At 34.9% G+C, this 15,793-nt stretch overlaps 1 protein-coding gene across 2 annotated transcripts in view; it reads right to left on the bottom strand.

Moving 5' to 3' along the window:
• LOC126744311 (protein vestigial) overlaps positions 1 to 15,793 on the bottom strand; it is an 80,087-nt gene that overhangs the window by 35,862 nt on the left and 28,432 nt on the right. Inside the window, exons 1-3 of one of the 2 annotated variants that reach the window (XM_050451702.1) lie at positions 10,423 to 10,819; positions 8,186 to 8,474; positions 5,889 to 6,056 (exon numbers count right to left, since the gene is read on the bottom strand). In XM_050451702.1, the coding sequence (XP_050307659.1) occupies positions 5,889 to 6,056; positions 8,186 to 8,474; positions 10,423 to 10,557 (592 nt within the window). In that variant the 5' untranslated portion in view covers positions 10,558 to 10,819. Of the gene's footprint in view, positions 1 to 5,888; positions 6,057 to 8,185; positions 8,475 to 10,422; positions 10,820 to 15,793 lie in introns of those variants that run through there. The other variant, XM_050451701.1, reaches the window with a different exon arrangement.

A 15,793-nucleotide genomic window follows, 5' to 3' on the forward strand; every position in this document is an offset into this window, starting at 1 on the left:
AATAGTAGGTGTGTATATTGACGGGAAATTTTAATCTTCTCTGTTTCTTTGCTTTATTTGTTGCACAGCAACTTTTAATTTCCTAATTTCTTATCCTGCTACGAGATGTATTGGCAGAACCAGGAAAATGCGTGTCTTCTTTCGCCTTTATTGCTGTTTCAATTGAGGTTTCTTAGAAAGCCAACGAACTCTCTATCTTGAATGTCGTTTGAAATTATTGGTCGACCAGAACCTGGATTTCTTACAATAGCTCCATATTCTGCAATTTTTGTCTTAAATAAAGAAACGGTATTTTTACTAATGCCCAATTCTTCTGCCATACTTCTTACAGGAACTCCATCCATCAGACGAGTGTATATTGTCGCTTTTTATTGAGGAGATAATGTGGGCATTTTGAAAGAACGATTTTTTTGACGCGACTGTCACAGAATGAAATTAACGTTGACAACATCGAAATATATTATTCATTCAATAGACCAAGAGATTTAGGAGATTTTGTTGTCCCACTTTTTTTTTAGGCACGATAGTACATTAAAGAAAGTAAAAAAATATTTCTAGTATTTACTTATACACGTTTAGCATTAGTCCGTGATTATATTAACTGAACTAGAAAAACACAATTTTAGAATGATACCGAGGATATTAAGGAACTGAGACAGGGATATGTCTCAGTTCTTGTTCAATGAGAATTCGATTTTTCCACCTTTTTCCTTTTTTTTTCTTAAATCACACTAACTATACCAGAGGCTTCCTCTCATCACCTACATCATGAAAATATGGGGTTATAATGGGGTTCGAGCCATGGAGAACTTTGAAAATTCGGAAAGTCATTTTTCGACCTCGTTTTTGAGGCCAAAAATGGGCTCCAAAAATCCGATATCTCAGCTAATATAAGAACTACGAGCTCTCGGATGGTCTCGTTGAATTCAGAATGACGAAACTAAGACAAAACCGTTGGAGTTTTTATGATAGTATCCATAGAAGCCGAGATATCGACCTCCAAAGTTGGGGATTTTTCATTTTTCGGGTATCCCCCTCCGTATCTAATTTTTTCACCGAAAATTGTTTTTTTTTTAAATTAAACTAACTATACCATCGTCTTGCTCTTATCACTAACATCGCGAAAACACCGGGTTATAATGAGATTCGAGCAGAACTAACTGACTGAGAGCACTTTGAAAATTCGGAAAAAGTCATTTTTCGACCTCGTTTTTGAGGCTAAAAATAGGCTCCAAAAATGCGATATATTAGCTAATAAAAGAGCTACGACCTCGCGGATAGTCTTGTTATATTCAGAGAGACAAAACTAAGAAAAAACCGTTAGAATTTTCATGATAGTATCCATAGAAGCCGAGATATCGACCTTCAAAGTTTGGGTTGGGTTGGCTTGGGTTAGGTTGGTTTTTTTCATCAAAAATTGATTTTTTTCGAAATCGAACTAACTATACCATCGTCTTGCTCTTATCTAGTTATACCTGTAAAATATGTAGTAGTAAGTAATGGTAAGATAATGAACATGTATAAAATAGGTAAATTTAATATTTTTTACTAATAAAATGATCGTGTATAAAATGTCTTTGATTTTTTTTTAATCAAATTTGCTCTAAAAATGAATGGGGTTTATGAAAATAGTTTTTATTTTACGGAAAAGCAGTGGCGTACATAATATTTTTCTAAGATATTTAGTCTACGTTGTTGTACGGACGCCACTGGTTAAACTTTTAAAAAATCACTTACATCAAAAAATGACTGTCGATACTCAGAGGGTGTGTGCTATATTACATAAACATATCTGGGAAGTTAATAGAGTTATGATGAAGAGACGATTTTTTTTGGAACAAAGTTCTTAGGGTTTATTTGAATTATGTCCTAAATTAACTAAATGTGGTGGTACTAGTGTGTGGTGCTTGCAGGACTGTTTTATATTTTCCAGACAGTGTTGAAGTACATTTTTTTCTCTAGAAACGACATTTTCCTGATTATAAATAAGGGCTCAACTGCCTGGAAAAATTCATTTATTTTACCAAAAACTAATAGTACTAATAAATACATTCAATGTATTAAAAGTTTCCCAATCAGAATGCAATTTTTTGACTATATTGAGCATGACGTGCCCCTATACATTTTGCTACGAACCCCTATTTATTTTTAGTTGATTTACGCACGCCTATATATTCCGTTCTATTAAAACCCTTGCAAATATTATTTCTTCCACCTTACAAGGTGAATTATTAAGTTGATTGCTTGCAAAACACTCCGCTTCATTCATTTACTCTTCTGCCGCTTTTTTTAGACACAGAATATAGATATTTCGAATTGTTCATCTTTTTTAGAGCAGTTTTGACTCTTATTTTGTGGAGTTCTTTCAATTCTGTCATTTATATACAAGACCTCAAGTGTCTGGAAAAATTAATTTATTTCGCGACATAAAAAAAATTAAAGGTATGTCTAGGCAATTGAAATTAATTCTTCTGCCAGGCAATTTAGGTGCTTCCAGTCCTTTCATATTTTCCAGGCAGTTGACGTATATTTTTTTCTCTAAAAACGACATTTTTCTGATTATGATCAGAAAAATTAATAAGATCTCAACTGCCCGGACAAGTTCATTAATTGTATCAAAAACAGGTACTTAGACAAAATTAAAAATTGTCTGTTCCTATGTTCCTATGTTTTTCCGGGCAGTTTAGTCTTTTATCTCTTTTTGGAGTTTTTTCCAATTCTATCAATTAAAAATAAGGCTTGAATTGCCTGGAAAAATGTATTTATTTAGTCACATATTAAATTGAAAAATAATGCTCTTTCAGGTAATTCAGGTGCTTGCAGGACTGTGTGACATTTTCCAGACAGTTAAAGTACAATTTTTTCTCAAAAAACATTTTCGTAATTATAAATAAGGTCTCAACTGCCTAGAAAAGTTCATCTATTCTACCAAAAACTTGTGTGTTAAATCCAGACCTTGAAAAATGTCAATGGCCATCAATATGAACTATATTATTCGAAATATGTGATTTTAGACACCTCAGTTTTGAACTTGTCAAAATATGCTACTACAAACAAAGCCTAACTGTTAAAAAGCAATATTTTAAATTTCAAATTTTTTATGTACGATATTATTTTATGCCGCACTTTTTTGGATAAAGAGGGATTTGTTAGCCTCGATAAAACATTTGAATTTTTTACCATATTTTTTCCTTAAAAGAACCGAATTTATATGTAAAGGAGCATCAAAGTATTCCTGGACGATACGATTCAAATAGAATCACCAATTGAAAATACACGAGGGTAGGTATTCAGTTTTTCAGTTTAATTTATTTCCTTAACTACTTCTTACCCCATATGGCAACAATGCTCAATCAGAAATATTAGAATAATCATAAAAATGGCTGTACATACAAAGTAAAATTAGGAACATTACCTGTTATTAAACATTTAATTAATTCGAGACTATGTTACCATCAAACTTTAAGTTTGTCTTAGTCTTTCGTCCTGTGAAGAAGTATTTTAATAGGTTATTGAAATATCTTTTTGTATCTTCATCTTAATAAAGTCAACAAAAAAAATGTTATAATATTTTATTTCACTTTTTATCTTGTTAAGTAGTTCTTATCTTGAAAACATCTTGTCGGACTTGCATTGTCTTATTTATTTAATGTAACACGACGTTTCGGTTGGTAAGTATCTCCAACCGTTATCAAGTGTAAACGTATGTAATCCAGTTACACTTGATAACGGTTGGAGATACTTACCAACCGAAAAGTCGTGTTACATTAAATAAATAAGACAATGCAAGTCCGACAAGATGTTTTCACTGTACCATTGTCTACCACCTTCAAAAACTAGTTCTTATCTTCTTAATTTTTTGTTCTTGTTCTTGTTAGTGTTAAATAGTTTTTTCGTATCTAGTTGTTTTCGTTTGTATTTAGTGAATTTTGTTTCAATTTTTAAATTCCGAATTTGGAAATATGTTAAAAATGTTTACGAGTTTAAACCTCCTACGACTCTTGAACAACTAGAGGACAGAGTTCGGAATGTCTTAAATAATATAAATAGAAACACCCTGCCCAATGTAACTTTATTTGAACTTTTCTTTAACTTTGTTTAACATACTTAGCTTTATTTGAACGGTTCTTCTTAAAATTACCTAAGGATTAACATCCTTATTTTATAGCAAAAAAATGTCAAAATATAAAAAACACCCAGTATAGAAATTATCTAAAGAGTAGTCGGTTGAGAAAAGGAAAATCTAATCTAAACGAGTTCCTAAAGAAGAGGTTTTATTACAATTATGTGAAAAATAAAATAATTCAATTTTTCTTGTCCATTGAATATATTGTTGCAAATTGCCATTATGTATTAAACAAGCATTAAATCAGATCTTGAACAAAACATTATAAATAACAAAACGCCATCATAACCTAGATCGGGATCCAACATTTTTATATTATTATACAAAGTACACGCGCCACATCCATTATCCGACCACCATCTACGGTCCCATAGAAATCTTAATGCGCCATCGCCAAATACGCCACACGACTTACGACACAATCTTACCACGAAATAATAAAATACATCCATATGGTATGACGACCATTTTACATAAGAAGAAAATTACCCGATCAATTAGCGCCAATAGCCGAAGAGGGAAATCAGTGAATGAACATTACTCGCGTCAATCAAATCACATCAAATCAAAATGGTTTATTTGTCAAAATTTACAGTTTTATAGGTCAATAAAAATTACATTGATAAATAGGACTATTTTCTCTATTATAAAACCGTGTTTCCTAGTAAGCATAAGAAAAGAAGGGATGAAAAAGCCCTTTACAACTTACAGAAACAATTTTACATATACACAATAATACATGTAGCTTTCTTCTATTGTTCATATTTAATATTTTATTATTATTGAGATAAGGCGATATATGGTTTCTGTAGGGGATACTATAAGAGAATCTCATACAGGAATTTTGGACTTTTTGTATAATTTTTTTATTTTGTGAAGATAAAGAATTTCCGTAGACTACGTCACCATAATCAAACAATGATAAAATAAGACAAAGAAATTGCCGATAAATTTCGCTTAAACTTAAAAAGTTTTTTTAAACGTAAATAAGCTGTTTTCGTTTTATTTTTTATGTGTAATTCAAAAGAGAGAGAGCTGTCAAATATAACGCTTAAATCGAAAACATCAGGAATTGAAGTATTATCAATAGATATAGGATTTAAGGATAAGTTGTGTTCGAGCCTTTGCCTTATATTAAAGTTGGAGCACACGATAAGAATTTTAGATTTTGTGGCATCAAGATTATGACTTTCTGCATATTTATGTAGACTAATTAAATCACTATTAACATTTTGATAGAATAGATTTATATTATTGATGTGAATTGGAATATAAACTTGGGAATCATCGGCATATTGTTGCAAAGTGACGTGTTTTATTACTTTGTACACGTAAATAGAGCCTTGAGGAACTCCCTGATTAAAAGGTGTAAATCCTGAGTAATGCTTTTCAGACCACACCATAACACAAATGTCTCTATTACGCAAATAAGCCTTGAAAAAATTTATACTGCTCTCTGAAATACCAATATATTTTAATTTCGCCAATAACATATATCATAGTTAATGGTGTCAGAAGCCCTACTAAAGTCCAATAAGGCCATACATGTTGGCTGACCATTCTCCTCATTTACCCTAATATCATTTAAAATACTCACCAAACATTGGTAAAGTTTTTCCTGAAACCGGATTGACAATCAGGGAAGAGAATTTCTAGAATTTTAGATCATGCTGGTAGAATACTAATTGGTCTGAGATCTTTATGCTCATTTGAATTTGAATTTTTTGGAATGGGTTTAATAATAGGATAATGGGTAACTTACCCTTTGTATGGGTGGTTTTATCCAGAGCTCTGTTGAAATGTTCGTCCACCACGGAGGCGGCGTCGCCCTGGTAATGCGTGAAAACGACGCAATTCGCCGACACGTACTGCGCCCTGGAACTGCTCCCGTCTTGGGAGTCGTCGTCGTCTTCCACGCCAGGTTGACGTTCTAGAACAGTAATGAAAAAATGTGGAAAGTCCTGTAAGTATCACTTGGATAGGAAAAAGTGTATAAGCTAAAATGTTCTATTGGTAATTCTCTATCAAAAGGTACTCCTGAAGCTTTCCTCTAAATATGACGGTTTTTGAGATAATCGGGTTTGAAGATCAGGATGCCAAAAAAAAAACCAAGGTTGACGACTAGTCACCCTTTGCCTTGTAACTTGCAAACAATTACTTGGACGAAAAAAAGTGTATTAGCTGAAATATTGTATTGGAAATTCCCTATCAAAAAGTACTCTTGAACATTTCCTCTAAAATTGAGGGTTTTTTGAGAATCAGGAACCAAGAAAAATCAAGCTTACTAAGAATTCCTTAATTCTTTCCATTTATTTTTAAGAAAATGTATACTATTTAATATTTGTATGGTGATACATAATCCTTGACCATGCGCAAGGCGGTTTTATTACAAATTTATAATATAATATCCTATCAACTTTTTACCCTTTACTATTAGCCAATGATTTACTTTTAAAATTGTACTAAAAACACTTTGTAAAAAAATTGTACAAAAACCATTACTTAAACGGAAAAAAGTATAGAAGCTAAATTGTTCTCTTTATTATTCCCTATCAAAAAGTGCTCCTAAGTTTTTCCTCTAAATATAACGGTTTTTGAGAAAATCATCTTAGAATGCCAAGCATATCGCAAATAGTCTCTTCACACTAAAGCTAAATGGGGATTTAACACTCCATCTACAAGTATCAGTCTCTAATCCCCCATTTTTAAGTTAGGCGTGCCCTAAAGACTTGGCAGTAACTGTTCCACTGTGAGGTCATAATGTAAAATTAATTTGACAGTTTTTAGAGACTTTTAGACGTTTCTTAATTCTTAATCAAAAGAGCACCCTCTTTATTAATTTATTGTGTACTCTAGTGCCTGAATTATTAACCCTAAATGCATAAAACTCTTATTAATACCCCGCATTCCCACTGATGGTGAACAACGAACGAAGATTTCATCCGAAGATAGACCAGACCGCATCTAACTGATGATCTGCGGTCATTTAAAAAGTTTTATCCCCAGGTCGGACAGCCATAAATATCTGATACGAGTGAGATCGTATCTGTGCCTAAGGGTCCGTTGCCTTGTCTATGACAAATCTAGACGTATAAATTAACGGGGATGACCGTAAAAATTAACTGGGTGGCTTCTGTTTTAACCCTTAGGGCCGTCTTCACATCATAAAAAATTTGTGTCTTATCTATCTTTAACATCTAAAGTTTAGTTCAATCCCCCAACAATTTACCGCATACATAACCTATAAATGTGTTCACTGCCCCCTCTTGATGTCACTTCTTCCTGGTTTTAAGATCACATAACCTAAGAATGAATCAACGTTATGTTACGTTTCTCTGAGTGACAAGCATTGATAAATTAACTCTCAAGAGTATTACCTATTCTAAGTCTAAATTCACATTGATACGTAATTACGGATCCGTTGGGACCACGTGATTGCTATCAACCAATAACAGACACGATTTTGGGTCTCTTATAGGCTGATAGCAATAGTTGTGTTTTATTTTTATACCTGTAATTTAAATAAGCTTTATTACTGAACAAATATTCTTTTTAGCAGATAACATATATGCATGTCAATATTGCCCCAGGACATTGTTTGAAATAAGAAAAGTGTAAAACTGTTTAATAGAGGAGAAGGTTTTTTTTTAATTCCTTTGGTTCCAAAAGTTAAACTGTCTAGAGGATTTTTTCCACAGGTTCTCTTTATAATTTTTGTAACTTAAAAAATAGAAAAAGAAATGTCAAGTTTTGATGACAACCTATTTTAATCCAGTAAAGTATCCGTAGGCTCTTTAATAGTTTTCTCAAGTTGGACTGGTTTTATAATTCGAATTTCCCGCGCTAATTAAAATTCAAATTAGGCGCCAGATTTGATCACGCTTTCTTTCAAATCTGATTGATTAAACGAGTCGCCAATAGAGTTATGGCCTATAAATGTCAAAATTAGTTGGAATTATTACAGCTTCAGTAGAGGGCCAGAATTTCTTCCCCGTATTAATAAGGCAACCCGCACATCTTTATATTCGTGTTTTATAATTAAATGGTGCTCATACTTACCATCCGTACTACTTCTACCGTGCAAACTGCACTCCTCCTCCTTACCGGGTCGTAGGGGACTAGTAGGAGATCCGCCCCCGGCACTGCTAACGGATCCGCCACTGGAATGAGCGGATCCCTGCAGGTAAATGGGGTGGTGGTGGTGGGCAGCGAGGGGATGCGCGTCCCCCAGGACACCTCCGGCGCCGACCGACGCCGCCGTCGCGACGGCGCTGGAGGCGGCGGCGGCGGCGCTCGACGCCGCCTGGGACGACAGCGTATGAGCGTCTTGGAGTCGTTGAACGTTAAACTGAAATAACGGGAAAGTATTGTTTTTATTGTTATGTATTTATATTATAAATACTATGATGTTTTGTGTAATTATTACGTTTAGGTCATGAGGCAACAGTCCTTGTGTCAGCTGTCATACAGATGACAGGTCGTTCATAACCTCACACGCTTCAATAAGACGAGCATGGAAAAACATAACAAAATACAGCAGACATTTTTAGTACCGTTATTGTAATTAAAATTATAATATGCAGTTGCAAACAAAATAGATTGATAGTTTACACAGATATAACAGTTATCAGTTAAGTGTATAAGCAGCACTTCGTCTGTAGAACATCCATAACCTAAAAATGGAAACACTTCTATGCCTCCTCTCCATGTCAAAATGTGAACTGAGGTTACCTATTAACGTCTGTCAGTTTCAATGTCATAATTGCCAATTCGTTGTCAATGTCAAAATCGATTTGCTGTTCAGTTTTTGGCACGGAGGATAGAGTTGATGAGTGGAAATTGAGGGTTTAAGTTTCAAGAGATTATTGGCAATAAATTGTTCATGTGTCAAATTCTATGGGGTAAATAACACCAACCTTATAAATATGCCAAAAATTACCACTGTCTGGTGGCCGCCATTTTTATAGTGATTGTGTCCTTTTGATGTTGGTCACTCTGAACATTTTCAGTGTTGCCAACAAAAAATTAATTAAATAACAGTAATGAAGTTGACAACCCTGACGTTTGACGTGTGACCTGTCACGAATTAAATTATTTTTTTTTATTTACATTGTTTTTAAAACCATTCCAACCCCAAAAAGCTGAACATTTCAAGCTGAAAATAGGCTTTTAATTGTTTTATTACCCTACAATTGGCACACCTGAAATTTGTCCAAGAGTGACCAACATTGAAAGACCCAATCACGAAAAATGGCGCCCATCCAGTAATTGTCATTTAATTTTCATTGAATTGGCAGTCCAGATATATTAATTATTAAGTTCGTGGGTAATTAATGACTGTCCTCCATGCTTAGAACCCACATAACCTAAAAACACTGGTGTGCCCCCTCTCGACGTCATAAACTGACATAACCTGTAGCAGCTGTCATTGTCAAGGAAGATTTGAAATGCCATTTCCGTTACAACAAGAAGAATGAACTTGAGGAGAGGAAACATTTTGGTTATCGACTATAGTAAACTCCTTAACCATTTAAAATGCATTCACCGACTGGTAAAAAATATTCATCTGGAATCCCCTTTTAGCGTTTATGGGCACTTATCCGACCGATATACGGAGGTCTCGTAAATAACGTTGGCGAGTGTAACATCGTACAAAATTTTTCACAAATTAAAAAGGAGCTTTCGAGCGGTCGGTACCGCCATAAATATGGCGCTTTGTCGGAAAACCGTATGATAAAAGAGACACGACCGACCAGCAGGCAGATTAATATTAATTTATTTTATCTCGCGTACGGTCATGTAATACCCGTTTAATTCTTCTTCTATTCGGCCCAAGTCAAATAGACCCTATTAAGATGTCAACGAATTTGATGAATCGGGGGCCGAGTCTCGTGTACTACAAAAGAGTTCTATGGCGGCTACATTAAGTACAAGACTTATTAACATATTAACGAGGTACTATGGTGATAACCATGTGAGCGCGTGTTTGAATCCCACTTCTGATAAGGGTTGTTGTTGGGGAGTTAGAAGCTTAATTTTTTAACTATTTTTTGGCATTTTACAGTCAAGAATCCTTGACGATCGTTATGAAATGATGCTTCTCATCTATAGTTAGGAGAACCACGTTTCAAGTTAATTCAGACCATAATTATTGAGAAGTGAACAAGGCCCATGAAAACCTAATGTTTCCATGACTATTAGAAAAAAAAAAGTTTCTGTTGCATCGCCCTGACAAAATAGAGATGCAGATAATCAATATACAAATATGAAAAGGTCTATTCTAATTCAACCCTTACCGAAAGCAAACAATTCCAATTAAAAGTACTCTCGCCGCAATCGCCCTCTCCGTCGATCGGTACCACACTATCATGATAATCAACTTCTTCTTGCTTCACTTCCATTGCGAGGGCCACTTTTAATTCATCGCCCATTTTCTCAAAAAAAAAATCAATCAATGAAACGCTAATATCTACGATCTTAACGGTGCCGAAGGTCACACCGAACTGACCGATACGCTGCACTGATAATGGTACCGGTGCCAAAACCCACTGCACCACACTAAAAATACACCGCAGGCCTTTAAATAAACAAATTTGGCGTCTTAACTGAAAAATTGATTTAGTAGAAGAACGCCCGGAATGTAAACAAAATGAGCGGCTATACGGGCTAAATCGCTGGAATGTGGATGGGAATTCTTTTCGTTTAGTTGTAAAAAGGATTTTTACGCGAATTTACTACGTTATCGTGGTAATTTTAGAATTATTAGCGACGAAGGAAGCTTTTGTATATATGGGTTTTTGTCATTTAAATGACAGCTAACCTGAAAACAATTTTTCAATATGGCCGCCTTGCGTCGGAATTGCCTTTAGAGATTCGTTAGAAAATGTATGAAATCGACTTTTATTGTCCGTCAAGGGTTGCCCTATAGTATTTTAGGGCATTACGCACTACACTTAAGTGCCTTAATGACGGATTTATCATCTTTTTGCGCCTTAAAAGATCGTTTAAAAATGTCCGATTTTGACGTTTACTCAAACGTTATTTTCAAAGCGTGTTGACATTTGTCATACAAGGTTGCCATATTGAACGTTCAGCCAGGATTTGAATTTAATTTTCTTTTTAATTGTTAATTGTTTTTAATTGTGTTGACCAAATACCCGTTCGTTCTTACCAGTCGTAAATAGAATAATCGAGCAAGGAGAGAGAACCTCACTAAAATAAGAGATATAAACAAGATTATGAGATGCTTCTTGTCTCTAGTGGGTTTAACTAGTTAAGAAAAGTGAAATTTTAAAGTGATTCAAGGTGTGCATAGATCATGAAATGCGGTAGAAACCGAGAAAACGCACTTTTTGCTCACTTTTTGACCTTTAAACATCTCTGAGGCCCAAGAATCCTTGACGATCGCTATGAAATAATGCTTTGCGTCTCTAGTGGGTTTAACTAGTTAGGAAAAGTAAAATTTTAAGGTGATTCAAGGCGTGGCTAGGCCATGAAATGCGGTAGAAACCGAGAAAATGTACTTTTTGACCTTTAAACATCTCTGAGACCCAAGAATCCTTGACGATCACTATGAAATAATGCTTTACGTCTCTAGTGGGTTTAATTATTTAAGAAAAGTAAAATTTTAAGATGATTCAAGGCGTGCATAGGCCATGAAATGCGGTAGAAACCGAGAAAATGTACTTTTTACCCACTTTTTGACCTTTAAACATCTCTGAGACCCAAGAATCCTTGACGATCACTATGAAGTAATGCTTTGCGTCTCTAGTGGGTTTAATTAGTAAGGAAAAGTAAAATTTCAAGATGATTCAAGGCGTGCCTAAGCCATGAAATGCGGTAGAAAGCGAGAAAATGTACTCTTTACCCACTTTTTGACCTTTAAACATCTCTGGGGCCCAAGAATCCTTAACCATCACTATGAAATAATGCTTTACGTCTCTAGTGGGTTTAAGTAGTTAAGAAAAGTGAAATTTTAAAGTGATTAAAGGTGTGCCTAGTTCATGAAATGCGGTAGAAACGAAAAGATGCACTTTTTACCCACTTTTTGGCCTTTAAACATCTCTAAGACCCATGAACCCTTAACAATCGCTATGAAATACTGCTTTGCGTCTCTAGTGGGTTTAACTAGTTAAGAAAAGTGAAATTTCAAGATGATTCAAGGCATACGTAGACCATGAAATGCAATAGAAACCGAGAAAAGGCACTTTTTACCCACTTTTTGACCTTTAAACATCTCTGAGGCCCATGAATCCTTGACGATCGCTATGAAATAATGCTTTACGTCTCTAGTGGGTTTAACTAGTTAAGAAAAGTGAAATTTTAAAGTGATTCAAGGTGTGCCTAGGCCATGAAATGCGGTAGAAACCGAGAAAATGCACTTTTTGCTCACTTTTTGACCTTTAAGCATCTCTGAGGCCCATGAATCCTTGACGATCGCTATAAAATAATGTTTTACGTCTCTAGTGGGTTTAACTAGTTAAGAAAAGTGAAATTTCAAGGTGATTCAAGACGTGCCTAAACCATGAAATGCGGTAGAAACCGAAAAAAACGCATGTTTTACCCACTTTTTGATTTTTAAACATCTCTGAGACCCATGAATCCTTGACGATCGCTATGAAATCATGATTTACGTTTCTAGTATATTTCATTAGTTAAGAAAAGTGAAATTTCAAGATGATTCAAGGCGGGCCTAGGCCATGAAATGCGGTAGAAACCGAGAAAATGTACTTTTTGACCTTTAAACATCTCTGAGACCCAAGAATCCTTGACGATCGCTATGAAATAATGCTTTGCGTCTCTAGTGGGTTTAACTAGTTAAGAAAAGTGAAATTTTAAAGAGATTCAAGCCGTGCCTAGGTCATGAAATGCGGTAGAAACCGAGAAAATGTACTTTTTGCCCACTTTATGATCTTTAAACATCTCTGAGACCCATGAATCCTTGACGATCGCTATAAAATAATGCTTTACGTCTCTAGTGGGTTTAACTAGTTAACAAAAGTGAAATTTCAAGGTGATTCAAGGCGTGCATAGATCATGAAATGCGGTAGAAACCGAGAAAACGCACTTTTTGACCTTTAAACATCTCTGAGACCCAAGAATCCTTGACGATCACTATGAAATAATGCTTTACGTCTCTAGTGGGTTTAATTATTTAAGAAAAGTAAAATTTCAAGATGATTCAAGGCGTGCCTAGGCCATGAAATGCGGTAGAAACCGAGAAAATGTCATTTTTGACCTTTAAACATCTCTGAGACCCAAGAATCCTTGACGATCGCTATGAAATAATGCTTCACGTCTCTAGTGGGTTTAATTAGTTAAGAAAAGTAGAATTTCAAGATGATTCAAGGAGTGCCTAGGCCATGAAATGTGGTAGAAACCGAGAAAATGCACTTTTTGCTCACTTTTTGACCTTTAAACATCTCTGAGGCCCATGAATCCTTGACGATCACTATGAAATAATAAGTTACGTTTCTAGTGGGTTTAACTAGTTAAGAAAAGTAAAATTTTAATATGATTCAAGGCGTGCCTAGGCCATGAAATGCGGTAGAAACCGAGAAAATACACTTTTTGCTCACTGTTTGACCTTTAAACATCTCTGAGGCCCAAGAATCCTTGACCATCGCTATGAAATACTACTTTACGTCTCTAATGGGTTAAACTAATTAAGAAAAGTGAAATTTCAAGATGATTCAAGGCGTGCCTGGACTGCCACTTTTGACTTTTAAACCCATTTGAGATCTATGAATTCTATGCATGATGCTGCTCTACCATATTTTTTATTAAATGTCAGAAGTTATTTGATCGGTCGGTACCCAAATAGGTGAATAGGTAGAGGTAATAATGCTCCCGTAAATTGGCCACCGCGTTCTCCAGATTTGACTCCTCTGGATTTTTTTTTTTATGTTTGTGGTATAATGAAGAGGAACTTTGGCAACGCATTCAAGATGCAACAAATAATCTTCGTTTTAATGCAGCAGTTATACAGAGAGTTAATTAAAATTAACTCTTAATTTTAATTTTAATTAACTCTTAGGCGTGTGAATCTTTGTATTCGTGTAAATGAGGGACATTTTGAACAACTTTTATAAAATCCGTATTGTTTAATAAATTAATTTCATGCTTAAATAAAACGTAAGTAAATTTTTTTATTCAAAATATTTCGATATATATTTGCAATATTCGACATCTAAAAGCCGATATATTGGGAAAACCGCTAACTTTAGCAGGTTTTAGCCTCTGCTTTTTCTGTTTAAAATTGGCGAGCACATTCTGGTAAAGACATTTTGGGGACACCCTGTATAAGGGTTAAGTTTCAAATATTTTTTTTTGAGTCAGGATGATATGGGGATTCTAAAAATTGCTTCTAACTCTATCTGCAAACTTTTACCATCCATCGTACCATATTTACGATTATCATTTACCGTCTTGATAACAAAATAATTTTTGAGGTTATATTATATTTTGAAGTAAGGTCTATTCCGTAGAAAAAGTGAAATAAAAATAAAGTACATAATACATTTATTAATTTTTCTATGCTATGTGGTCTTAAACATGACATAACTTATAGTTTAAATGGCGCGGACCTATTGGTAAATCGGGTTCTCACGGGCCGTTTTATACAACCCGAAACTATTTCAAGTGGTTTACGTCAAAAAGGACGAATCCAGAAAGGGTACCGTACCTGCCTTCTTATACGATACGATGATTGGTTTAAAACGAATGTGGGAAAGCGCGATCGGTGGACGGTCGAAAAATTCCTGCGATGACCGTCCCGGCAGCGAATAAATGGTTTATGCCTTGGACAATCGATTGTTTTTCTTTCGCAGCTGTTTCGGGTTCCTCTCGTCGGTTCTTGATGAATAGACTGGGAACAAAAACGAGGCACTTGTCGAAATTAGAAGTCCGGGAAGCGGGTCCGCGGCCATCGGCGCCGGCGGAATGTCTTTGACAAGACCGACGGTACCGTGCCAATTCGTACCTAAGTACCGCCACGCCATTCACATTCCGGCGAAAAGTCAAAAACAGATGGACGGACAGAGGAGGTACCGGTCATTAGTGCCGGTTCGGTTAGGGTAGTACATACAGGGTGAAAATAAATAGATGCAAAAAAATTCAGGGGCTGGTTCTTGGGTAAATTTTAAGAAAAAAAACGTAGGTCCTAAAAGTCTTAACTTTTTGAGATACCGGGTGGTAAAGATTGAAGAATAATATATATTGTTTTACAATATCTGTGAAACCTCTGTAGATATTTTAGTAATATTTAGTATGCATCGAAAGGCATTTTAAAGTGAATATTTTTGATGAAAAATATAGTACATCACTGTTTACTTAATCCTTTAACCTTTTTTGTTTTTTACTTAACCTTTTAAATAATGTATTAACCTATTAATCTGTATTAACCTGTTAAATGTCTGCTGATGATTGTTGGTTGATTGTCAATAATTGCCTCCTTTAAAGTAGAAACTTTTTTGTGCAATTTTGATCCATTTCATCAAAATTGCAAATTATTCATATGCAGAAATGACCGATATGCATTTTGTTTATGGTTTTGCTAATAAAAATTCATTGCAAGCATCTAGAATGTATGCTGAAATGTATCCACATTATTTACACGCCTTCATTGAAGACTACGAGAAACTGGAATTTTTCAACCAAGAAAGCGTG

Source organism: Anthonomus grandis, chromosome 13 (assembly GCF_022605725.1).
Source record: "Anthonomus grandis grandis chromosome 13, icAntGran1.3, whole genome shotgun sequence".
Lineage (NCBI taxonomy): Eukaryota > Metazoa > Arthropoda > Insecta > Coleoptera > Curculionidae > Anthonomus > Anthonomus grandis.